The sequence below is a fragment of the Pygocentrus nattereri genome, chromosome 15, assembly GCF_015220715.1.
Source record: "Pygocentrus nattereri isolate fPygNat1 chromosome 15, fPygNat1.pri, whole genome shotgun sequence".
NCBI classification, from domain to species: Eukaryota; Metazoa; Chordata; class Actinopteri; order Characiformes; family Serrasalmidae; genus Pygocentrus; species Pygocentrus nattereri.
The window spans coordinates 39,091,107-39,118,634 of NC_051225.1; the positions used below are offsets into that span (position 1 = coordinate 39,091,107).

At 41.5% G+C, this 27,528-nt stretch overlaps 1 protein-coding gene across 1 annotated transcript in view; it reads right to left on the reverse strand.

The window, feature by feature from the left end:
- Positions 1-743: 743 nt before the first annotated feature.
- The window catches only part of LOC108411071 (protein kinase C-binding protein NELL1), a 406,580-nt gene continuing 379,795 nt past the window's right edge, over positions 744-27,528 (reverse strand). The window contains exons 17-20 of the mRNA XM_017682451.2: positions 23,302-23,495; positions 20,309-20,485; positions 12,274-12,498; positions 744-2,362 (exon numbers count right to left, since the gene is read on the reverse strand). Of these exons, the coding sequence (XP_017537940.1) occupies positions 2,312-2,362; positions 12,274-12,498; positions 20,309-20,485; positions 23,302-23,495 (647 nt within the window). The 3' untranslated portion in view covers positions 744-2,311. The remainder of the gene's footprint in view (positions 2,363-12,273; positions 12,499-20,308; positions 20,486-23,301; positions 23,496-27,528) is intronic.

Here is a 27,528-nt window from a genome sequence, read left to right on the forward strand (position 1 = left end):
CAGATTATAGTTATTTTATTACAATTTGAATCTGATTGTTACTGTTGCCCGTGTGGTCTTGTTGTGTAGAATAGAAAACATTTTGATGTGAAACAAATCAGAAGTGTGAACTCTGTGAAATCTGCCCATACTTTTCATAGAATGAAATGAAAATGTAATTAAAATGTAATTTGTTGAATAACTACAGGACTGGGCAGAGTTTATTTCAACTCAAAATAGCCAAGTTATTGATTTTTCAGTGTTATCCACAAAGCAGATGACATGTATTTAGCAGAAAATTACACAGAAGCCTCAACAACTAAATAGATTATCAAAGATCACGTCACTGCCACTTGAACTCTTCCATCCTTCCAGTCCGTTAAAACCAGCCAGTTACGGCCGGTTTACAGAGATATTTGTGAGGAGATTAAATATAAAATAATCTAATCCGCTTGCACAAAAAAGGTTAAGGTCAAAGGAAAGCGAGTTTCCAAAAGAGGAAAATGGGGCTCCTAACAACCACCTGGAAGACCTGCTAGACACTAAAACTGCCCCAACCAGATAAACAGCACTAAAAGCTTCCGTCTTTGAGAGAGAGGAGAAGATCAAGCTGCTTCAGATCTGAAAACATCCACAGGTGTTTCTGTCCATCCTTCCACTGTGAGAAGACCACTCAGCGCTGTGGGTCTGAAAGGACGTGTAGCTGATCAAGAAGAACCTCACTGAGAAAAGGAGACGGACACATCAGACAAAGAAGCTGGACAGTGGACTGACCACCCCAGAGTCCAGACCTCAGCACCACTGAACGGGTTTGATTACTTCAGAAATTCATCTACCAGCTTCTGAGACTGAACTGTGGAAGCGTGTCTGCAGGTTCTCTGAGGAGCTTTAGATTTAGTTGGTGAGGCTTCAGTGTGAGAGTTAAAAATGCTTTCTGCTTTTTTTGACTAGAAACTAAATAAGCGAATGATCTATGAGTCTACGGCCCAGTCTCATTCCACCTCTTGCCCCCACCGCTCAGCCCTACCCCTACATTTTGTGTGATTCTTGTTGATACAGAGGGGTAGGGCAAAGTGTTAGAGCTACGGGATCAGAGGCTCACTCCAAATAGAGCGTTCTGAGAAAAAAAGATGACTGCACAAGAGACCAATCAGCTAAAATTTAGGATACATACATTTTATGATCTTAGCTTAATATCATTTCAATGCATTATGGTCCTTTTCTTCATAACAAGCATAAAAAAAAAATCACTAGTAGTGCTGATGTCTCGGGTAGCTAGCTAAATTTCCCGTTCCACCTTAAATGGTGCAGCAGTTATATTCTGGCAACTCAGAACTGCTACACAATTTAAGGTGGAACGGGACAATTCAAACAAGAAGCTGAATAGCTGACCTCAGCTTCATATACTGAAGATTTAGGGACGGGTAGTAATAAGTTTACCCTCCTCTGCTGTCACTGCAGACTGGCAGGGTCGCTAGTAGCTGTTAATGAAGCAACGCTCGTTTTATTTAAGGTCCCATTTCGGAGGGAAGATTTCAACCCTCCAAGGGACAAGGTGAGAACCGAAAACGAGCGGTAGGGGTAAAATATAAGAAATGGGACTGAGCCTAGGTGTGTTGCTTATTTGGAAAGTCAAACACATGAAGCTGTTATTATGCCGTTACATAATCTAATATATAACAAAACAATAACAACTCTGGATTTCTAAAGGTTAAACCATCATGTTGTGGCCCTTAACATGTGAAAGTGCAGCAACTTTAGAAAAGCGTGAGAGAGTAAGCGTGTCGCGTTGCCCAGAAATGATCCAGCACATCATTACTCCACCAAACGACGACGTGAAAAATGTTTTGTTTCGGACAGGACGATGGCTACTGTACAAATCTCGGACAGTTCACAGTCCACCAGTGTTGCTCGGTTTGTCCAGAGACTTTTTGTTCCTGATTTTAGGACACACACACACACACACACACGTACATACACACACACACACACACGCACAAGTGGAGAGTGGCTGGATGCCCGTGGGACTCCTGGTATAATAAGATTTCTCTTCAGTCTTAGTGTTTTAGTTCAAAGGCCACTGCCTCTCCTCCTGCGAAGCCTTTGGCAACAGTCTGCTCCCATCTGCTTCAACAGAAATGGTGCAAAATGGGGGTTAAAAAAAAAAAACAAAAGAAAACAAAAATCATTCTGGATAAAGAGGGAACTGGCGGTAACAGTGGGTCTGGAAAGAGGAAAAAACAGAAAAAAAACAAAAAAACTCCCGAGGCTTCTGATGATCCGTGGAGTCCAGGAGGTACGAAGCGGGCCAAAGAAAAGGAATATACGCTGGCTAGTTGTTCTGGAGGCAGTCCAGCTCCACTGAGCAGCAGATGCTGCCGTTCTGCCCAAACAGCAGGAGAGGAAAGGATAAGGTGAGGTATATTGGTGAGGTACACAACAAAAGCCAAGAAATATCGCCATCTGTCAGCTCTATTGGCAATATATTCCGTCCCAATCGATAGTTCACCCTCTTGTGTTAACTGTAAAGCACCATTTTAATGGACGCCTACAACTGCACTCACACCAGCACCTATAACTGCTGACACTCGTCAATACATGTTGATTTAATAGTTCAGTAAGGCTTCTGTACAGTTAGAGATGTGCAGAGATCTCCAAAATGAAAATGTAAATAATGTAAGTCAATGGAACCAGACTGTGCGCACATACACCATATTTCCAGTATATATACTGTATTCGCTCGTCTGCCTTCACACGCATATGAACTTGAGTGACATCCCATTCTTAATCCATAGGGTTTAATATGATGTCGACCCACCCTTTGCAGCTATAACAGCTTCAGCTTTTATGGGAAGGCTTTCCACAAGGGTTAGGAGTGTTTATGGGAATTTCTGACCATTCTTCCAGAAGAGCATTTGTGAGGTCAGACACTGATGTTGGACGAGAAGGCCTGGCTCACAGTCTCCACTCTAATTCATCCTAAAGGTGTTCTATGGGGTTGAGGTCAGGACTCTGTGCAGGCCAGTCAAGTTCCTCCACACCAAACTGGCTCATCCACGTCTTTATGGACCTACTTTGTGCACTGGTGGTGCAGTCATGTTGGAACAGGAAGGGGCCGTCCCCAAACTGTTCCCACAAAGTTCTTGGAGCTGAAGCTTTAAGAGTTCCTTTCACTGGAACTAAGGGGCCGAGCCCAACTCCTGAAAGACAAGCCCACACCACCAAACTTTACACTTGGCACAATGCAGTCAGACAAGTACCGTTCTCCTGGCAACCGCCAAACCCAGACTCGTCCATCAGATTCCCAGATGGAGAAGCGTGGTTGGTCACTCCAGAGAACTTGTCTCCACTGCTCTAGAGTCCAGTGGCGGCGCTTTACACCACTGCATTCCACGCTTTGCATTGCGCTTGGTGATGTAAGGCTTGGATGCAGCTGCTCGGCCATGGAAACCCATTCCATGAAGCTCTCTATGCTGTTATTGAGCTGATCTGAAGGCCACATGAAGTTTGGAGGTCTGTAGTGATTGACTCTGCAGAAAGTCGTTGACCTCTGCGCACTATGCCCCTCAGCATCCGCTGACCGCTCTGTCATTTTACGTGGCCGACCACTTCGTGGCTGAGTTGCTGTCATTCCCAATCACTTCCACTTCGTTATAATCCCACTGACAGTGGACTGTGAGTGAATATTTAGTAGTGAGGAAATTTCACGACTGGACTGAAGAATGCGACCCATTCTTTCACTAATGTCTGTGGAAGCAGTCTGCAGGACTAGGGCCTTGGCTTTATACAGCTGTGGCTATGGAAGTGACTGGAACACCTGAATTCAATTATTTGGATAAGTGAGTGAAAACTTTTGGAAATATATAACTAAGCAAATGGGTAAGAGACTCCCATTGGATAATTACTGCATGGGTGATTATCTTTCAGCTGGCAACAAGTTATTTAACTGATGCAATGAGTAGCTTCTCATTTGTTAAACAACGTCGAAAGACACATCCTGTGGTTGTGGAAAAAATGTTAATCCAAAAGTGGAAGGATGGTGGGGAAACATCTTCAAGGAAGGAATATGGTTGGAAAAAAATCTTGATTGATCGTGATCGGCGATCACTTAAAGGTTTGGTGAAATCAAATCGTAGAAAAAACAACAGTAGAACTCTGGGATATGTCTAATAGTGAAAGTAAGAGCATCGCCACAAAGGGATTGGGACTAAACAGCTGTGTAGCCTTAAGAAAACCGGCTAACCGACTCTGGAGCAATGGAAGAAGGTCATGTGGTCTGATGATTCCAGATTTACCCTGTTCCAGAGTGATGGGCGCATCAGGGTGAGAAGAGAGGAGGCTGAAGTGATGCACCCATCATGTCTACTGCCTACCGTAAAAGCCTGTGGGGGCAGTGCTGTGATCTGGGGTTGCTGCAGTTGGTCAGGTCTGGGTTCAGCAATGGTATGAGGTCAGCTGACTACCTGAATATAATGAACGACCAGGTTATTCCATCAATGGATTTTTCCTTCCCTGATGGCACAGGCATATTCCAAAATGACTGCCAGGATTCATCGGGCTCAAAATTTGAAAGACTGGTTCAGGGAACATGAGACATCTTTTTCACACATGGACTGGCCACCACAGAGTCCAGACCTGAACCCCACTAAGAATCTTTGGCATGAGCTGGAGAACTTTGCGCAGTGGTCCAAATCTCCCATCATCAGTACAAGATCTCTGGGAAAAATTAATGCAATTCTGGACAGAAATAAATGTGACGTTGCAGAAGCTTGCGGAAACAACGGCACAGCGAGTGCGTGCCATAATCAAAGCTAAAGGCAGTCCAACGAAATATTAGTATGTGTGTGTGTATAAAAAAAATTTATATATATATATATATATATATATATATATATATATGTGTGTGTGTGTGTGTGTGTGTGTGTATTTTATATATATACACACACACACACAGTGATGTTTGAAAGTTTGTGAACAAGTCCTAAAAGTAGATAAAGAGAACCCAGTTAAACAAATTACACAAAAATATTATACTTAGTCATTTGTTTATTGAGGAAAATGATCCAATGTTACAGATCTGTGAGTGGCAAAAGTCTGTGAACCTGTAGGACTAGCAGTTCATTTGAAGGTGAAATTAGAGTCAGGTGTTTTCAATCAATGGGATGACAATCAGGTGTGAGTGGGACCCTGTTTTATTTAAATAACAGGGATCTTTCAAAGTCTGCTCTTCACAACACGTTTATGGAAGTGTATCATGGCCCAAACAAAGGACCTCAGAAAAAGAGTTGTTGATGCTCATCAGGCTGGAAAAGGTTACAGAACCTTCTCTAAAGAGTTTGGACTCCACCAAACCACAGTCAGACAGATTGTATACAAATGGAGGAAATTTAAGACCATTGTTTCCCTCCCTCCTTTGCTAAAGATCACGTGGACAAGCCAGAAGGCTATTGGAAGAAATGTTTTATGGATGGATGAGACCAAAATAGAACTTTTTGGTTTAAATGAAAAGCCTTATGTTTGGAGAAAGGAAAACACTGCATTCCTGCATGAGAACCTTATCCCATCTGTGAAACATGGTGGTGGTAGTATCATGGTTTGGGCCTGTTTTGCTGCATCTGGGCCAGGATGGCTTCCCATCATCGATGGAACAATAAATTCTGAATTATATCAGAGAATTGTAAAGGAAAACGTCAGGACATCTGTCCATGAACCGAATCTCAAGAGAAGGTGGGTCATGCAGCAAGACAACGACCCTAAGCGCACAAGTCGTTCTACCAAAGAAGGTTAAAGAAGAATAAAGTTAATGTTCTGGAATGGCCAAGTCAAAGTCCTGACCTTAAACCCATCGAAATGTTGTGGAGGGACCTGAAGCAGCAGTTAATGTGAGGAAACCCACCAACATCCCAGAGCTGAAGCTGTTCTTTACTGAGGAATGGGCTAAAATTCCTCCAAGCCGCTCTGCAGGACTGACCAACAGTTACCGGAAACGTTTAGCTGCAGTTATTGCTGCACAGGGGGGTCACACCAGATACTGAAAGCAAAGGTTCACAGACTTTTGCCACTCACGAATATATAATATTGGATCATTTTCCTCAATAAACAAATCACCAAGTATAATATTTTTTGCGTGATTTGTTTAACTGGGTTCTCTTTATCTACTTTTAGGACTTTTATCTATGTTTTAGGTCATATTTATGCAGAAATATAGTTTACAAACTTTCAAGCACTTTCGGACTCTCACACTATTGGCTAACTAGTCCATAATATGTTTATATTATGACTTCCCAGTGACTATCGCTTCATAGTTCATTTCTAATGAAGTACTTCTACTTCGCTACTTTAGTAACTAACCAATTCAGAGTAAAAATAAATAGGCTTTTTTATCTCACGAAGCCTGTTAAATTTAAAAGATTCAGTTCTGAAAGAAAATCAAAACAGAGCAGCTACCAAAAACTCTTCAGCCCTGATGAGTTCAGAGACGTGACGTTTAGTGGAGAAAGAAAGAAGAGAATGTTACTGGAACACACTTTACCCAAACTTTCATCATTCTTCGTTTACAACTGAACTAAAGTAAATGCCGTTACCATCAGCTGCTATATCTACCTCCTGAAACCTGCCAACATCTCAGCTTTCACAATTCCGCCTCTGTCCTGAAGGGGCAGCCTTTAGCTGCTCTGTTGTTCTGTTTTTCAACACTTACTGTCCTAAACAGTAATCTGATCAGACTGCATGAGGGTAGGAGTTTTGCTGCATGCATGCTGTACAAGGATAAAACATATTCCCTCTCTCGTCGGAATTTTATATATATTGCTGTTGTCGGAAGAAAACCTCATCTCCAAATGAGTTTAATGGAAGTCAGTGGAACCAGACTTCATTCCGAATCATTTATGTTTCTTTTAGTCCATTCATCATGAAATTTAGACACAATGTAAAGGGGAAGAGGTATTTTAAAACTGTCGAAAAACTGAAAAATGACAAAAACGGAGAGGTTTTCCTCCGACAGCAGCCGAGTGTGTATAGGTTGGGGTTAAGAGTTGCTTTCTGGTGGCCCAATTTTGACCTGCAGGCCCCACTTTGTGCAGCCCTGGTCTTCACTGTGTTAAGATTTGATTGAACACATTATTTATGTGATATATGAATTCAATCTTCTGACCTGCTGGCAAACAGTCACAAACAGAAAGCTCTGCCTAGACAGCCAAGTTCATAGGTAAGCTCAAATGTAATCGCTCTAAATGCAGCGTTCTCTAATTATCACATGGTTTCTGTGGTTCTTTGCTGAATAAACGCTGCGCTGTTTCTCTCCCACACATTCTCCTACAAACTGTACAGAAGCCTTAATGAACTATTAAATCAAATACATTGACATCTGTCAGCAATTATAGATGTTGTGCGAGTGCAGCTCCGGGCCATATATGAAAAATTATGCATGAACAACTGATTTGGACGGGACATCATTTCTGTAGAATGGTAAATAATGTACACATACACTACGCAATATTTGCTACAATAAAAAACAATTTATATATGTACAATCCACGTGAATCAGTTGACTTATCCAGGCTCCGCCACAAATATGTACAAATAACTACTGTTCTGATGTTGGAGAAACTTTACCAGCTTAAAATGCTAGTGAGCTGGACTTTTAGCTACACCATGCTTACTTCAAAATTACATCCAAACTGTCATAAACAGTGTGAGAATAACTGGCTCTAAATTATGATGAAGTGTAAATGTAGGTATTGTGATATAAACGAGTCTGTTCTACAGTTTCTCATTAGACTGAATGAATAACCGACTCTAAATGTAGGTATTGTGATATAAACCGAGTCTGTTCTACAGTTTCTCATTAGACTGAATGAATAACCGGCTCTAAATGTAGGTATTGTGATATAAACGAGTCTGTTCTACAGTTTCTCATTAGACTGAATGAATAACAGACTCTAAATGTAGGTATTGTGATATAAACCGAGTCTGTTCTACAGTTTCTCATTAGGCTGAATGAATAACCGGCTCTAAATGTAGGTATTGTGATATAAACCGAGTCTGTTCTACAGTTTCTCATTAGGCTGAATGAATAACCGACTCTAAATGTAGGTATTGTGATATAAACCGAGTCCGTTCTACAGTTTCTCATTAGACTGAATGAATAACCGGCTCTAAATGTAGGTATTGTGATATAAACCGAGTCCGTTCTACAGTTTCTCATTAGACTGAATTAATAACCGACTCTAAATGTAGGTATTGTGATATAAACCGAGTCCGTTCTACAGTTTCTCATTAGACTGAATGAATAACCGACTCTAAATGTAGGTATTGTGATATAAACAGAGTCCGTTCTACAGTTTCTCATTAGGCTGAATGAATAACCGGCTCTAAATGTAGGTATTGTGATATAAACCGAGTCCGTTCTACAGTTTCTCATTAGGCTGAATGAATAACCGACTCTAAATATAGGTATTGTGATATAAACCGAGTCCGTTCTACAGTTTCTCGTTAGACTGAATGAATAACCGACTCTAAATGTAGGTATTGTGATATAAACCGAGTCCGTTCTACAGTTTCTCGTTAGACTGAATGAATAACCGACTCTAAATGTAGGTATTGTGATATAAACCGAGTCCGTTCTACAGTTTCTCATTAGACTGAATGAATAACCGGCTCTAAATGTAGGTATTGTGATATAAACCGAGTCCGTTCTACAGTTTCTCATTAGACTGAATGAATAACCGGCTCTAAATGTAGGTATTGTGATATAAACGAGTCTGTTCTACAGTTTCTCATTAGACTGAATGAATAACAGACTCTAAATGTAGGTATTGTGATATAAACCGAGTCCGTTCTACAGTTTCTCATTAGACTGAATGAATAACTGACTCTAAATGTAGGTATTGTGATATAAACCGAGTCCGTTCTACAGTTTCTCATTAGGCTGAATGAATAACCAGCTCTAAATGTAGGTATTGTGATATAAACCGAGTCTGTTCTACAGTTTCTCATTAGGCTGAATGAATAACCAGCTCTAAATGTAGGTATTGTGATATAAACCGAGTCTGTTCTACAGTTTCTCATTAGGCTGAATGAATAACCGACTCTAAATATAGGTATTGTGATATAAACCGAGTCCGTTCTACAGTTTCTCATTAGACTGAATGAATAACCGACTCTAAATGTAGGTATTGTGATATAAACCGAGTCCGTTCTACAGTTTCTCATTAGGCTGAATGAATAACCGGCTCTAAATGTAGGTATTGTGATATAAACCGAGTCCGTTCTACAGTTTCTCATTAGACTGAATGAATAACCGACTCTAAATGTAGGTATTGTGATATAAACAGAGTCCGTTCTACAGTTTCTCATTAGGCTGAATGAATAACCGACTCTAAATGTAGGTATTGTGATATAAACCGAGTCCGTTCTACAGTTTCTCATTAGGCTGAATGAATAACCGACTCTAAATGTAGGTATTGTGATATAAACAGAGTCCGTTCTACAGTTTCTCATTAGGCTGAATGAATAACCGGCTCTAAATGTAGGTATTGTGATATAAACCGAGTCCGTTCTACAGTTTCTCATTAGACTGAATGAATAACCGACTCTAAATGTAGGTATTGTGATATAAACCGAGTCCGTTCTACAGTTTCTCATTAGGCTGAATGAATAACCGACTCTAAATGTAGGTATTGTGATATAAACAGAGTCCGTTCTACAGTTTCTCATTAGGCTGAATGAATAACCGGCTCTAAATGTAGGTATTGTGATATAAACCGAGTCCGTTCTACAGTTTCTCATTAGGCTGAATGAATAACCGACTCTAAATATAGGTATTGTGATATAAACCGAGTCCGTTCTACAGTTTCTCGTTAGACTGAATGAATAACCGACTCTAAATGTAGGTATTGTGATATAAACCGAGTCCGTTCTACAGTTTCTCATTAGACTGAATGAATAACCGGCTCTAAATGTAGGTATTGTGATATAAACCGAGTCCGTTCTACAGTTTCTCATTAGACTGAATGAATAACCGGCTCTAAATGTAGGTATTGTGATATAAACGAGTCTGTTCTACAGTTTCTCATTAGACTGAATGAATAACAGACTCTAAATGTAGGTATTGTGATATAAACCGAGTCCGTTCTACAGTTTCTCATTAGACTGAATGAATAACTGACTCTAAATGTAGGTATTGTGATATAAACCGAGTCCGTTCTACAGTTTCTCATTAGGCTGAATGAATAACCGACTCTAAATGTAGGTATTGTGATATAAACCGAGTCTGTTCTACAGTTTCTCATTAGGCTGAATGAATAACCAGCTCTAAATGTAGGTATTGTGATATAAACCGAGTCCGTTCTACAGTTTCTCATTAGGCTGAATGAATAACCGACTCTAAATGTAGGTATTGTGATATAAACCGAGTCTGTTCTACAGTTTCTCGTTAGACTGAATCGCATTTTTAATGCAGTGTTCTCTAAAGCTTGTCCATCCTCAGAACAGCAGCTACTACGCAACACATTTGTGGGCGGAGCCTGGATAGGACTTTTGTTTTATACAGATATTTTACTGATGTCAGAACAAACCCTCATTAATCCAATATCCAAAAACATTAACAGCACATAAGAAGGAAAAGCAGAACATCCATAATGTTTAATGCAAGTTAATGTAATGACATTGGTCCATTCATTGAGACTCTCACACGGTGTAAAGGGCAGCTCATATTGTATGTAATAAAATACTATAGTAAATAACACAGTATGAGTACTACAGTATATACTAACTATAGTAATAGTACAGTACTACTATAGTACATATTTACTATAGCATGTTATAAAGTACTACAATAGATATTACCTATAGTATGTGGAAAGTGCTACAGTAAATATTTAAGTACTATGGTATATATTCACCATGATATATTACAGTAGAGGAACTGTAGTGTATGTAATAAATCACAATAGTAAGTACTATAGTATGTATTATGTTAAAGTACTATAGTTGAAATACTATAGTAAATATATTACAGTATAAGTACTATATACTATAGTGTATATGTATTTTAGTAGTACCATAATATATATTAACTTTAGAATGTGTAATTAAGTACTGTGGTAAATAATACAGTAAAACTAGTATATATTACCTACAGCATGTGTAAGTTCTATATTTACTGTATGTTAAAGTACTATAGCGAATATATTACAGTAGAATAATAATAATAATAATAATAATAATAATTTTATTCATGCCGGTGGCAGCTCAAAGTGCTTTACAGACAGGTGATAAAGCAGTTATAGAAAAGATCATTTGTATTTAATTAGAATCAGAACAAAACGAAGAAGATTAAATTACAAGATACTATAGTAAATACACTCACCGGCCAATTTATTAGGTACACCTTGCTAGTAAAAGGCTGGACCCCCTTTTGTCTTCAGAACTGCCTTAATTCTTCGTGTCAGACTTTCAACAAGGTGTTGGAAACGTTCCTCAGAGATTCTGGTTGGTTATTTGAGTTCCTGTTGTCTTTCTATCATCTGGAACCAGTCTGCCCATTCTCCTCTGACCTCTCACATCAACAAGGCATTTTCATCCACACAACTGACCGCTCACTGGATATTTCCTCTTTTTCTGACCGTTCTCTGTAAACCCTAGAGATGGTTGTGTGTGAAAATCCCAGTAGATCAGCAGTTTCTGAAATACTCAGACCAGCCCGTCTGGCACCAACAACCACGCCACGTTCAAAGCCCCTTAAATCCCCTTTCTTCCCCGTTCTGATGCTCGGTCTGCACTTCAGCAAGTTGTCTTGACCACCTCTACATGCCTGAATGCACTGAGCTGCAGCCGTGTGATTGGCTGATTAGCTATTTGTGTTAACAAGCAACTGAACCTATAAATAAAGTGGCCGGTGAGTGTAGTATCTTGTATAGTACAAGATACTATAGATACTATAGTAAACAGTATAGTATATAAATTATAGCGCATCGTCACTGTCCAAAGAAAAACTAGTATGTCCAAAAATGGTACTTTTACAAGAGAGGGCAAAATGTTTTAATACAAGTTAACCGTAAAAAAGATTTTATTGGAGCATTTCTGTTGGTCCATCCGTCATGAATTTTTCACACAATATAAAGGACTCAAATGATGCTGAAATGACGTTGGACATTAACATGTTATAAATCATATTAACATAGATTTTAAAAAATTCTGTGTAAATCAGGTCTTCACCACAAACAGAGAGAAGTCTGAGAGTAGCTGTTCAGGACAAGGTGTTGTGATTGTGATGGGTTTTTTTTTTTTTACCTTGCACGTGCAGGTGGTGCAGGGGGCAGTGGGCGTGGTCCAGACTGCTCCGCTCAGCCGGGTGATGCCCATCGGGTCGCGGCATGTCTGCCTGATGTCGAAGGCAAAGTTATCAGCCAGGCAGGGGTCAGAAACGCAGCGAGGGCAGCACTCTCCGTCCAACACAGCAGTGTACTCACACGGCAACACCGGACAGGACAACGGCCAGCAGTCCACTTCACCCTCCTACAGAGAGAGAATTATAAAGGAGAGGGAGAGAGGGGGAGAGAGAGAGAGAGAGAGAGAAGATACATGGACAGAATAACAAAGAGAGGGTAAGGGGGGAAATAGAGGGGAGAGGAATAGAGAATGAGGACACAGACAGAAAGAAAAGAATGAGGGAGAGAAAGAGAGAGAGGTGAACTTTTTTCCGAAACACATATTTACAGTTGTATGCAGAAGTTTGGTGGCCCAGGTCAAACGTCATGTTGATATTCTGTGAAAACACTTTTACTCATTCTAATCCACAGCTCTTGTTTATTTGCTGAAATCTACCCGTTCAGACGCTTACAATCCTCGTAATGTTTGTTGTTTTCAGTACAACCTGACAGGTAAGGAAATACGCCGTACTGGAGCTTGTTAGGCCTTTATCTCTGATCGGGTTAAAACGATCTCCTTTAAATCCTCTTCTCTACGAGCTGAATCGGCACGCATCTGACTGGGTGAAGTTAGTTTGTGAAGCAGAAGAAAGGACAGCAAGGAAGAGACAGTGGTGAAATTGGATGGACAGGAAGTGTCTGGAGGGGCCATGAAGGAGATAAAGAGAGGGCAGGAGATGGATGTGGCAGAGATGGCTGATCTGATAGTGTCTTTGCCTCCTCTTTGTGACTGAAGACACTTCAGCACGGAGAGATAAATAACTGCAGTGTTTGACCCAGTAAGCCACGAAGCATCTCCTCGCTGATAATCAGCTGCCGTCTTGCAGGTAGCGGCAATTAAGGGCGTCATTTCGGCCCTGCTGTGCGTCGAGCTGTGCATTATGGGATGCAAATTACAGAATTAATTGCAAATATGGCAACCCACCATGAGGGCTGGCCGGCCCTGCTGGCCGCAAAGAACTCTGGGTAATAAAGCCACAAGCAAAGAAGAGGATTAAATCGTAAGAGAAATATAATTCAACTCCTTAAACCCACTTAAAAGTTAGTTAAGTGACCCTTACTAGTCCCACAATGGGGAAAGTTCACCTCTGCGTTTAACACTTCCGTGAAGTGAAAGACCACATACACACACATGAGTGCACACACACACACACACACACACTAGGGGGCAGTAAGCACACTTGCCCGGAGCGGTGGGCAGCCCAATCCACAGCACCCGAGGAGCAGTTGGGGGTTAGGTGCCTTGCTCAAGGACACCTCGGTCATGTGCTGTCAAGCTCTAGGGATTGAACTGGCAACCTTCTGGTCACAGGGCTGGTTCCCTAACCTCCAGCCCATGACTGCCCCTTCAAAAATGATGGCCCTTCAAGGGTTCTTAAGTAAAGAATATAGTTTTATATAGAACCATGAACACGCAAAGAACCCTTTGCATGATTCTTTGCATCGTGAAAGGATTCTTCAGATTGATGGAGAATGTGCTGTAGATGATTCTAAATAGCACCTTTTAAAAAGAGTTCTATATAGCACCAACACAGGTTCTTGTAACGATAGAAGAACCATTTTTAGTGCTGTATAGAACCATATACAACACATCCTCCAACCGTCTGAAGAAACATTTCACTATGCAGAGAATATTCAATCATGCAAAGTGTGTACAGTTAGTCATTTACATTATTTAAATGTATAGAATTAGATTATTTAAGTAATTAGTAATTACTTTTCTGTTCTAGAGTGGCAGGTTCAAGTCTGCACTTCTGACTGTAGCAAATTCAGATCATAATAATAAAAATTTCTCTTCTGCTTACAGACAGATGTGGTCTGGACTGAATGTTTAGAATCTGCACTTTCCACACAGTTTTTCCAATGTCAGTGAACTATGAGGAGAAGTTATCTGAACGTGAAATCATAACGTGTTGTCTTTACGTACTTTGAGCTAGCTGAGTATTCTCTCCATGATGGATCGGGATGGAAGGTGGAACATCATATTGGTATATACACTATATTGCCAAAAGTATTCACTAGTCTGCCTTCACACGCATATGAACTTGAGTGACATCCCATAGGGTTTAATATGATGTCGGCCCACCCTTTGCAGCTATAACAGATTCAGCTCTTCTGGGAAGGCTTTCCACAAGGGTTAGGAGTGTCTATGGGAATTTCTTCCAGAAGCGGATTTGTGAGGTCAGACGCTGATGTTGGACGAGAAGGTCTGGCTCACAGTCTCCGCTCTAATTCAGCCCAAAGGTGTTCTATGGGGTTGAGGTCAGGACTCTGTGCAGGCCAGTCAAGTTCTTCCACACCAAACTGGCTCATCTACGTCTTTATGGACCTGCTTTGTGCACTGGTGTGCAGTCATGTTGGAGCAGGAAGGGGCCGTCCCCAAACTGTTCCCACAAAGTTGGGAGCATGAAATTGTCCAAAATCTCTTGGTGCTGAAGCTTTAAGAGCTCCTTTCACTGGAACTAAGGGGCCGAGCCCAAATCCTGAAAAACACCCCCACACCATGATCCCCCCTCCACCAAACTTTACACTCGGCACAATGCAGTCAGACAAGTACCGTCTCCTGGCAACCGCCAAACCCAGACTCGTCCATTGGATCTCCAGATGGAGATCACTCCGGAGAACACGTCCCCACTGCTCTAGAGTCCAGTGACGGCGCTTTACACCACTGCATTCCACGCTTTGCAATGCGCTTGGTGATGTAAGGCTTGGATGCAGCTGCTCAGCCATGGAAACCCATTCCATGAAGCTCTCTACGCTGTTCTTGAGCTGATCTGAAGGCCACATGAAGTTTGGAGGTCTGTAGTGATTGACTCTGCAGAAAGTCGGTGACCTCTGCGCACTATGCCCCTCAGCATCCGCTGACCGCTCTGTCATTTTACGTGGCCGACCACTTCATGGCTGAGTTGCTGTCGTTCCCAATCTCTTCCACTTTGTTATAATCCCACTGACAGTGGACTGTGGAATATTTAGTAGTGAGGAAATTTCATGACTGGACTTGCTGCACAGGTGGCGTCCGATCACGGTACCACGCTGGAATTCACTGAGCTCCTGAGAGCGACCCATTCTTTCACTAATGTCTGTAGATGCAGTCTGCAGGCCTAGGGGCTTGGTTTTATGGAAGTGATTGGAACACCTGGATTTGAATGGGTGAGTGAATACTTTTGGGAATATAGTGTATTTATAATTTATTTACAATTTGTTGGAAGATTACAGAAAAATGTGAATTTTGTTTTTAAAATGATTGTCAATATTAACAAGCAGTGCCTGATAAAGAGAAACAGCAGAGATTTAGGCCCAGTTCCATTTGTTATTTTTTACCTGTCCTCTTTTTTTTTTTTTTTTTGCAGTGTCTTCTTGTCCCTTGGAACCAAGAAATTTTCCCTACGAAATGGGACCCTCAATAAAAAGAACAGAGCAGTGATAGCAGAGGAGGTTAAAGTTCAGCTACCAGGCTTTAGATGCATTTAGGGCCTCATGACTTCAAAGAAGGGCACAATTCTTTATTACCGCCCACCCCTAATTCTTCAGTGATATGAAGCTAAGGTCAGATATTCACCAGCAGTAGTTACATTCTGGTGCTTTGGACATCAGAACTGCTGGACTATTTAAGGTGGAACGCGTAATTTAGCTAGTCACCGAGACATCAGCACTACTAACTGATGGTCTCTTGTGCTTGTCCCCCCAATCACACTTCATTAGCAGGGATTCTCTGAAAAACTTCCATCTGGAGGGTCATGTAGCCCTAACAGTTCACTTTGCCTCTCTATCTAAACAAGACTCAGAACACCCTACCACTAGACCTGTACATGCAAAACAGAGGGCTATGTACTAGGGCCAAGGGGTGGCATGGGACTGGGCCTAAACGTAGTTTTCAGCACTATCACAACTAGAAAATTTAGCCAGAGTGCTAAGCTAGGCTACAGCTGGCTCCTTTTAAAAGGTCATGTTGTCTCTGTTGTGAAGCCACTACAGCCCACGAATGTGTTTATTACCCAAATGGTTAGCATGTAAAATAGCACAGTGACAAAAAAGTTTACAAGTGCCATCAACATTACTGTTTAAACAATGAATAGGATCGTCACGCTGGCCCCAGTCAGGCTGTTTATGGCATTTGGCTGATGCTCTTATCCAGAGCGACTTACAGTTTTGATCGTTTTTTACACAGGTAGGCGAAGGTGGTGTTAGGAGTCTTGCCCAAGGACTCTTATTGGTATAGTGTAGGGTGCTTACCCAGGTCTACAGTGTAGAAGGCAGAGGTGTTAACCACTACACTAACCAACCACAACCACAGGCTGTATATGTTGATAAGCTTGGCCTGATATGTCGTAAATGTGAGTGAGTCGACGACTTTACTGTAATCACCAACTAATAACAGCCAGTTGGTGGTCAAAAGGCTTCGTCAAAATTCCTACTGCCTGTTTCTACAGTCCATCATTATGTTCCACACAAATGATAGTCTCTCCAGCCTTTGCATCAGTAACTAGCATCGATTTTCTGAAACATCTTTTTACTCAGATGAATGTGCTCATTAAACTCTTTCTAAATGTTCAGCAACATGCTACAGACTGCTACACCACGATGCAGCACTTACTGACCATTTTCATACCCTACGTTGATTTACAGACACATGAATATGGATCAGTCTTAAAACTGTAGAATGGCTGAGCAAGACGGAATGAGAAATCGCTAATCAGCACTTGATTACCCTGCAAAACTTTCTGCTGAGTCTGATGGACCACATGTCTGCTGTTAATTAAAAAAAAAAAAAAAAAAAAAAGTTTGGATGAGTACCACTGGAGCTACGACGCATATGGAGTAAATCAGTAATGGAAAAGGAACCTGAAGCCTGAATTATATCCATACTGTGGGTCCATGTTTATAGAGATGGGTACTTTAACAGTTTGAGGTGCCAGTGTTCAAATACTGAGATCACTATTCAGGAATTCTGTACGTTCTAACACAAAAGACGGGGAAGTAGCTAGCTGCAGTCTAACTACAGCTGAAGTTAGCTAGGCCCAGAAACAGTAGAAATATATTTCTCTGATGTCTAATGTTAACAGATTTTTCCTCTGAGACAGTAGAAGACAGTACCTTTTGTACGACAATGATTCTTTACCAGCTCCCAGTGTTGTATCACTTACCTGTAGCTTAAGCTCATCTGAAGAGGCAGCCTCTGCTACTCATCCAACATGAAAATGTCCATTTTATTCGGCTTTTTTAGCATCTTAAAAACAGGCCTATCACTTAAAAGAGCAGTAAGTCTCCAGCTGTATGTTATGCTGTATGTACTCTGCACTGTTAGAAATAAAGGTACCATGTATGTACATGATTCATTCATCAAGGGACAAACAATGTAAGTGTACCCCCTAAGAGGTGCAACAGCGGTTTTAAGGTCCAACTGTGTACCTTAAACAGGTTTTTCCTAGTGGAAAAGTAGATATTTGTATCTTTTTATAAACTAATGTTTTTAAACACAACAATAAAATAAAAAGCCTGGAGATGAGACGGGGTGTGTGGAGAGAGAAGATATACTTTCAGTGGATTCTGGTGCAGTTATGTTCCCTGACTAAAGGTACTGAGATGTACCCCTGAGGGAACCACCACAGTGACAGAGAGGGTGCTTTTTTTGTGCATCCCTCAACAGTGTCAGAAACCACATAATCAAGTGTGTTGGAAATCGAAGAACAACGCCATGCAGGTTAAGTCAAGTGTGATGGTTTAGGTATTCATTTAGCATCCAGCTATTTAGCAGTGCTCAAGTTACTAAGTTACTTAGGGTTACTAAGTGCTGATCATGCAGGGCGCCACAACTTTAGTTTCAGGCCATTTTCCTTTCATGTTATTCTGAAACAGTAAAACATGGAAATGAAAAAAAAAATATTGTGCTTAAAATATTAAAGTGCGTCATATTTAACTTTATGCTTTTTGGAAATCAAGCCATCTTTTACTCACTTTCCCTGCTAGAAGAAACAACATAGACCAGCATGATTGGACTGGGCAAGTTAGATATTTTGCCAAACCACTAAAACACACGACTTTGGGCTTCGATTTGTCTGTATTAAAAGCCTGTTTCACACACACTGCCTGTGAGGCAAAAACAACGCAGCAGCTGCTACACAGCCAAGAATTGATTACTTTGACAGGAAAGGGCCACTTGAGTTAGATTCCAAATAACCAACCAAAGACAATTCATACAACTTTTAGTAGTTTGGTGTGAAATGCTCTGTTTTACAGACACTGAGTCAGAGCTGTTCACAGTGGTGGTGATGAGATTTTGGGGAAACTACTGCTTTTTTTCTTAAGATCTGACAGGTCAAGATAAGATTTTTCACGAATTCATATTGCTGAAGCAAATCTGATCTTAATTTACTCAATTTAAATCAGCAATTAACTGTCATGTCTGTTACCTAGCAACTGACCATACACATACTACTGAAACGTGAACACGTAATCAATATAATCAAGTTAGTTAGCCTAAAATTAAACTAAAGTGTGATAAACTGTAAGTAGTGAATACTGTGAGTGCCCCCTGCTGTTTATTACAGAGTCGCTGGTCCCCAGTTTCAGTCTCCATTTCCCAAACGCTTTAGCGGGGCACACTAACATTATTCCACCTAATAAACAGACACACTCCTTATTATTCACCACCATCACTGTAATATTTTATCATCAATATGAACACACGAAGGTAATCAGAGGGGCGCTGGAGCCTGCAGCGTCTGAGATTTTTAAAACGTAGAGGTAGAAAAGAAAAACATCTCCCAGTGAAAGCCGCGTTTTACAGTAGAAATATACGGAGCTCATTATGTTGGTAGTGAACTACGCTGCCTGACTCAGCCGCCTAAAAGCAATAGAAACAGACGCTTAAGCAGAAGTCAGGACCCTGCTGGGGCTCATCCTAAAGTTAGGATTCATGATTCAGGAGGTTTAATCTAGTTAGGATGTTTGTGTGATGCTGTTTTCTAATCTGGAGTTTATGATGAGATTACGAAGGTAGGAGCTGATATTCTGGAATTGCTACTGTCCAAAATTCGAAAGTTTCTGTAATACGACCTCAGACATCCACCTCCAAAGCTCCCTCACAGAAAGTTATTATGTGAAATGGTTCACTGCCTGATGACTGAGACACTTGTTTTCTGGTAGTTTTTAAAGGGTTAAAAAATGTATGCGCAGGCGAGAAAACTTATTTTACTTAACTTTAAAAAAAAAAAAACTTAACTTTATTTTACCATCATCAACACTCCACATAAAACTCAGAAGGCACATGTAGATTCACTGGTGGTTTTGGATAAAATATCTATATTTGTGTTGTAGTCATGGCGACAAATGGTTCCTATCATCAGCACTGTAAAGACACCTGAAACATTTCACACCAAACCGCCCTGAATTGCAGGGTCAGAACAGAGCGTTTCACAGCATTTCACTGTTTAAACATAAGTTAGGGTTAGGCTGGGTGGGTGGCTGAGTGGCTGCTTCATTTGTTAGATTACATGCAATTTTCACACTTTCATTCCAAATAAAAAGGTGGATTTTCTATTGCTTTGTCAGAACCCACACATTACACCTTTGGTTTGAAAATTTCCTTCAGACGCCAACATAGAGTGGGAACAAAACCACCCAAAAGAAAGTGTAAAATTTCAGATATCAATGTGTTGATTTTTTTCACGTTGAATCAATCAGAGAAATTCCGTGGAAGGTGCAGATTCTATGAATGTAAATTAACTGTAATTTATTATACAACTAGCTGCCATTAATAACAGCTATGACAACCTGGACTCAAAGGAGGTGAAGCAGGAGGTGCCGGAGTGAATTTCAGGTGGACCGTGCCGGATCCGCCCAGAGAACCGGACCTTATTTTCATGGTGTGAGTGTTGTGTGTAGATGAGTGGGCTTACCAGGCATCTGCACTGCTGGCAGTTGTAAACCCATGAGTCTCCGCTGCGGTACAGTGTGTGTCCACTCTGGTGTAAGCACTGGCTGCTTTGACGCGTGTCACACTCTGGACAGCAGAACAAATCCACCGCCGGGTCATCACAGTCGCACTCTCTCCGCCTGCAGAACACCCGCCCGTCCTGAAAAACACCCAGAACACGCAGAGTGAAAAACGCCTGATGACCTTCAGCTCAGAAGAAGCTGAAGGAAACACAAAGCTGTTTCCGAGCCCAAGAACGGAACAGAGCACCGATCTCTGGTCCTTATTAAACTGCTAGTCTGGGATTCGCTTCCGGCGACCTCTAGTGCAGTCAGCTGCTGCGTGGAAGCTCTCCTGCATGACTGATTCATTTTGTAACTTCACTGCTTCGGCTAATCGGGTCACTTCCATTTTCAAGTTTGGCGATGGCGAGAGAGGACAGAACATGCTGCTCTTCACCGGTTGAGTGTTTGTATCCGAGGAAAATAACGAACCCAGCAATTGGATGAAGCTTAAGCCCGGAATTGGTCCTGGGTGTGAATTCAAGTATTTAAGACAAGCGTGACAACAATCTTAATGTAACATTATGTAAGAGTTTTACCTTAAAATAAGGGGTCCTTGGGGGTCTTGGAATGTCTCAAAACAAACATTACAATGCAGCTTCTGTCTTTGGTGTAACTAACTAGAGCTACAGCACTGCTCTGCTTTTTCTGGAAAAAAGGAATTGGTGAACCAAACATTTTGCCACCATTGAAGCCAGCATCAGCACGTCTTTGGTATGCGTTAGCCAGCCGGTAAGGGGGGTGGGGGTGGGGGTGCGGGGTGCTATATATCTGCTATATACACTTAATGTACACAGTCTGATTTCCACTTAGTATTGTAGTGACATCTTCACTTGCTTATATTTGTATACGTGCATTTTAATCACTTTTTTTCTGAGCTGATTTAATTAGTAATTTAATATCTATTTAAGACAATGCCAATAGACAATGCATAACAAACATGACAAATACCCTCAAATTTATATTTTAAAATCCTAAACCACCTAAATGTTTTGCCAAAGCAATGCCAACTTAAGTGTGCAAATTCCCATTTTTGATCCCCAGGCTTAAATATGAATGACAGTGGTGTTGTGTACTACACTACACCATCCATCATTCTGTTCTCCTAGATAATGTTTCAGCTTTAGCACTTCTTATTTATATCAATATTCTACATATTTAGTTAACACGCCTGGAGTGGTTAGTGGAAAATTACTCTCACTTGCATTGTGTATAATGCTGGATAACCTAACTCTGTATTTATGATAGCTGCCGATACTGCAGATACATATGCTCCTATAGCTTCTGCCACTCTAATGCCTCCAATTTTATTTGTCACAACAAACCTCTTCTCAGTTTGTGAAACTTAAATCTTTTACGCATCCTCCAACATTTCAGAACTTGTAGGTCGACACACGTCTGTGTCATCATGTGTCCTTGTCCTCTACTGTATGTCGAGGTCTGCATAACTGATTATTCGAGTGTGAGGCAGGCAGGACGGCATCAGCAGGGAATATGGTGCAGCTCCTGTTTTTCGTCACTGTGAATGTGCTAAATACTCACATTTACATTTCCAAGGAAACGTAAGGGTTCCGGTAACAGAAATGAGGTGAGATCAGGACAAAAGAGGAGTCCCTCTGGATTGGTAAACTTTTATCTCTGTTCCCTAATGTTATGTATGAGGATCTCTTCTCTGTCTTTGCACCTTCTGGTGTATATAATAGTCTTATATATAGTATATATAGTATATTTTATGGTACATGTCTGCTTGATCTGCATCCGTACAGACATTCATATCTGCATATGTACAAATATCCACACATCTCATATTAACATCTGAGCTCTGATGAGGCATTTTATTTCTTTAGTCTGGTTGCTTAGTGTAGTGGTTAACACCTCTGCCTTCTACACTGTAGACTGGGGTTCAATTCCCCACCAGGCCAAGCACCTACACTATACCAATAAGAGTCCTTGGGCAAGACTCCTAACACCGCCTAGGCTTACCTGTGTAAAACGTTCAAATTGTAGATCGCTCTGGATAAAAGCGTCTGCCAAACGCCATAAATGTCAGATCCTTTTCACCTTGCTGGGTTTTTTTTAATTCTATATTTTATTTTAAAAGCAATAAGCCATTTGAAGCTGTGCCTTGCTGCTTTCTTATCACAGGAAGGGTGTTCTTAAACCCCCCTTTCCCATGAACAAATCACTGTAACGCACAGCCTCAAGTGACTTACTGCTTTTATAAAACACCAGCCAACATAAAATCTAATAAAATACACAATTAAAAAAATAGGTTATTATTAATAATAATAGACAATTATTCCACCAAGAAATGTTCTTCCTTTAGAGTACGGAATCATCAGCAAGCTGAATGAGGAGGAGAATGTCCGGTCGCCCATCGCAGACATTTCATAGACCTTTTAACTTTTTGTCGTATAATAATGAGCATGTAACACAGGACAGCACAACACACACTAACACACCACCACCACGTCAGTGTTGCTGCAGTGATGAGAATGATCCACCACCCACATAGTCCCTGCTCTGTGAGGGTCCATGGGGGTCCTGACCACTGAAGAACAGGGTAACAGAGTATCAGAGAAACAGATGGACTACAGTCTGTAACTGTAGAACTACAGAGTGCAGCTATACAGTCAGTGGAGCTGATAAAGTGGACAGTGAGCGTAGAAACGAGGAGGTGGTCAGAACGTTACGCCTGATCAGTGAATATTGCTGCTGTCTGGAGGTTTCAAAGATTCTTTAGTAGAGAAAACAGTTCTATATAGACCCAAGAACATTCAAAGAAATCTTGCATGGTTCCACAGAGCACCAAAAAGGGTCCTTCTATTGTTACAAGCCTGACATCGTAACTACAGAGCCATCTTTTCTGTAGGAGTAAGGCGCTCTGTATTTATGTATGTATGTGTATATGTACCTTGCAGGTGCACACAGAGCAGGAGTCCTGGCTGAGGCTCCACTCCTGCCCGTTGTGTTTCAGCCCGTCGTCTTGAACACAGTCGCCAGTGCATTCTGGGCCGGCGATACACACGCAGTCGAATGCTCCCGGCAGGTTCACGCACACCGAGTCGTTCCAGCACGTATGTGTCTGTGTCGCACACTCGTCTACATCTACAACACAAAAACACAAACATGCTTCTGTTTTCTTTTTTCTCTTTTTTATTGAGGAATAAAAGCAAAACAGACATATCCAGCAGATCCACACACTCAAAAACTTCCTCAGTTTATTTATTGTTTTAATTATTTTCCTGGACTGGCGACCTGTCCAGGGTGTATCCTGCCTTCCGCCAGAAGACTGCTGGGATGGGCTCCAGCACCCCCCCCGCAACCCTGACGGAGAAGCGGCTTAGAAAATGGATGGATGGATGGATGGATGGATGATTATTTTCCATAGAGATGCACTCTCACACAAAAATACTCACACAAAGACAAATTTTAACCAGAAATTGCAAAATCATGATGACAGAAAAATATATATTACAATTAGATTTATAAATAAATAAATAAATAAAGCCCCTCAGTCAGCTGGCACAACCTGAAGCGTTAAAACGTTGCAGTACTGCCTTTCAGGGTGGACCTCATCTTTTCCACAGTAAGTAAATGTACGACATCCCGGAGCCACACTGAAATGGAAGGGGGTTTTGAAGACTTCCATAGTAACAATATGCGGCGTCTTGCCAATAGAGGCGTAAATGCTAGAATATCCGACCGAGCTCTGTTGAGCAAAGGTGAATCAGTGGAAAAACCTTAAAATATTCAGATCGTAATTTATGTAAAGAAGGACAAAAAAAAGAACATGTGACTTAAGTTACATGGAGTGGCATCACATTTATCACATTGATCACTGACAGCATTCGGATAGAATAGAATAGACGGATTCTATTTAATACCTTGAAGTGAATCAACTGAAGTCTTACACAAAACGAACTTCGTTTATGGTGTTTTCCCACCGTCGCTCTGTGAAAGTAGTAACGAGCTCATGTTCCCAAGCACTTTTAATGTTAGTAAGAGAGTGTTGATCTAAAGCCGTGATATGAGAGTAAATCTTAGATATTATTGATTTCTGAAAGGGGTCTAAAGTCTAAAGGTCATCCCATGAATGTGTGGTGGGAAGACATGTATCATTTGGAAAAAGGGAAGAGACACAGTGTCTGAGTGGTAAATATCTAAACAAATGAGATGGGGGGTAAATTAAAATCTGCAGCTAATTGAGCAAAACTGTAAAAAGTAACATCCTTATAAAGGTCATGAAAAGATCAGCCACACTGCAGCGTAACACACACACACACACACACTGCGCCACACTGCAGCGTAACACACACACTGAGCACCACACTGCACACCACACTGCGCCACACTGAGCACCACACACAACGCCACACTGAGCACCACACTGCACACCACACTGCGCCACACTGAGCACCACACACACACTGCGCCACACTGAGCACCACACACACACTGCGCCACACACACACACACACTGCGCCACACTGAGCACCACACACACACTGCGCCACACTGAGCACCACACACACACTGCGCCACACTGAGCACCACACACACACTGAGCACCACACACACACTGCGCCACACTGAGCACCACACACACACTGAGCACCACACACCACACTGAGCACCACACCACACTGCACACCACACATACTCCTAATACAAGAGAGACACCTTCTGGAACTTTCTTGCTCTCTTTTCTTTCAACTGCCTGGTTCTTCAAGGGTTGTACAGTGGTTTGATTTAGAACCATGAGTTGTGTATAGAGCCGTTTTAGGCAAATGGCTCTTGGCATGGTGACACAGCTCTCCAGATTGATGGAGAATGTGTTGAACGTGTTTTTGAAAGTGGTTCTATGTAGCACCAGAAAGGGTTCTGCTGTTAGGACGTCAAGCTTGTAACAGTAGAAGAACCTTTTTTTGGTAATATAGAAACATATACAACACATTCTCCATCAATCTGAAGAACCATTTAAGCTCCCGAGTGGTGCAACCATCTAAGCGTTCGATCCCTGGTGATGCTACAGCCACCCGCAGCGGGGGGTCCAAGAGAGAACACAGTTGGCCTCACTCTCGGGGTGGGTAGAATCTTCTCCCCATCACTCAAGCATTGGCGCTTTCCAGTGACATTGCGTGAGCGGTAGTTTGAAAATTGTGTAAAAAGTGCCCTCAAAAATAAATAAATAAATAAATAAAAAATTACAAAAGCTATATTTCTAAATTGAACCATTGCCTTTACCAAAGAACCTATGAAGTCACCACCTATATATATGTTTGTGTGTGTGTGTGTGTGTGTGTGTGTGTGTGTGTCCACTCGGGACATATAAATACGTCATTAAATAATACACAGCCTAAAACGTCTTAAAACAATCTTAGGCACTGTGGTGCTGTTTCTGCTCTATAAAGGTCTTAATTGTGCAGGAGCAGCGTATTTATCTGGTCTGCTGCGTATTTATCTGGACATGACCCGAGCAGGACACTCAGATCATTAGGAACGGGTCAGTCCTGCCGAAGGTGAACACATGGAGAAGCAGTGTTTGAAAACGATCCTATTAGAGTGTTTAAACTGCGTTTCTAGATCCTTTTCCTCTGTAGCTGCACTTTATTATCCTAATTTAATTTATAATTTGTTTTTAATTGTTATAATATTATTTACTAATTAAACTATTTTCCGACTCTGTCATTTGTAAAGCACTCTGAATGACAGCAGTGTATGAAAGGTGCTGTATAAATAAACTTGCCTTGCCTTGTCAAACTCCGCATTATAACTGGAAACAGTGGTGAAGTTATTCTCTGTGCTAAACTTGAAACAAGGAATTACACCATCAGTGTCCACATCAGAGTGTTTGAGTGTGTGGAAGTGAGAGTGAGAGACTAAACACCTCTCGGTGAGAGAAACGCTGACGACGCCAGGCTTAAGAAAACAATTTGGACAATGCAAAAAAAGATGATGTGGTATTTTCCACCTCAACTTTTTACTTAAAGTCCCTCACAGACAGAGAGAGACAAAAAAGGCGAGAGTGTAGAAGTAGAGATAAGACAGAAAAGAGGGGGAAAAGAGAGGAGAGATGAAGTGCAATAGGAAGCAAGGGGAAGGAGACAGAAAGGAAAGGAGAGAGTGAATGTGAGAGAGGTAGAGAGTTCCTCAGTGTGAGGAACCAGCTCTGAAGCTCCAGCTCTGCTGTGTGTCTGTACACTGAAGACCACAGCACCATTTATGCTAATGTGTGTTGGCTCATTTGCATGAACTAAATGAGAACGGCATCAGGGACGAAGATCTGCCTTAACTCGCCTCTGATTAATACGGGTTCAGACGCAGGCTAGTTGCTCAAACAATCTCAAATACCGTCTACAGCCTTCAGGCTTCGTCACAACCGTAAGCACTGAAAATAGAAAACTCACAGAAAACTGTTTGGTCGGGATTTTCTCTCCCCACAGCTGTTCTCCCATTTGTTAGGACTTCAGGAGCTGGACCAAAAGGCCTTGCATGTCAAATTAACGACCAACATAATCAGGAAATGACAGAGAAATCAACCAATCACACTCTAACCAGAAAAAAAAAGTCAAGCCCTGCTGGAAATTCTAGATAACGGCCAAATATGTTCATATGAACCAGCATTAGCTTAACGCCAACAAACCAAGGCCTATAGGGCCACTAACAGAAACAGAGCTGCTAGTGGGGTGTTGTGTTTTCTACAGACAGACACACTGAGACTAATGAGAGGGACTGACAGAGAGAGAAAGACAGAGATGGACACTGAGAGGGACAGGGAGATAGACAAGAGACAGATACTGATAAAGAAAGCGAGAGACAAAGACACTGATAAAGAGAGAGACAGACAGGGACACTGACATAGAGAGAAAGGCAGACAGAGACACTGGGAAAGAGAGAGACAGACAGAAACACTGACAGAGAGAGAGAGACAAACAGAGACAGACAGACTGACTGACTGACTGGTAGGGAGGGAGGGAGGGAGATTTTTTCTCCTCTCTCACTCTGTCTTTAGCTGCAGTGTGTCCCCAGTCCGCTGTAGAGGAGTGTGTACATCACTCTGTGTGTGTGTGTGTGTGTATGTGAGAGTGTGTGTGTGTGTGTGTATGTGAGAGTGTGTGTGTGTGTGTGTGTGATGTAT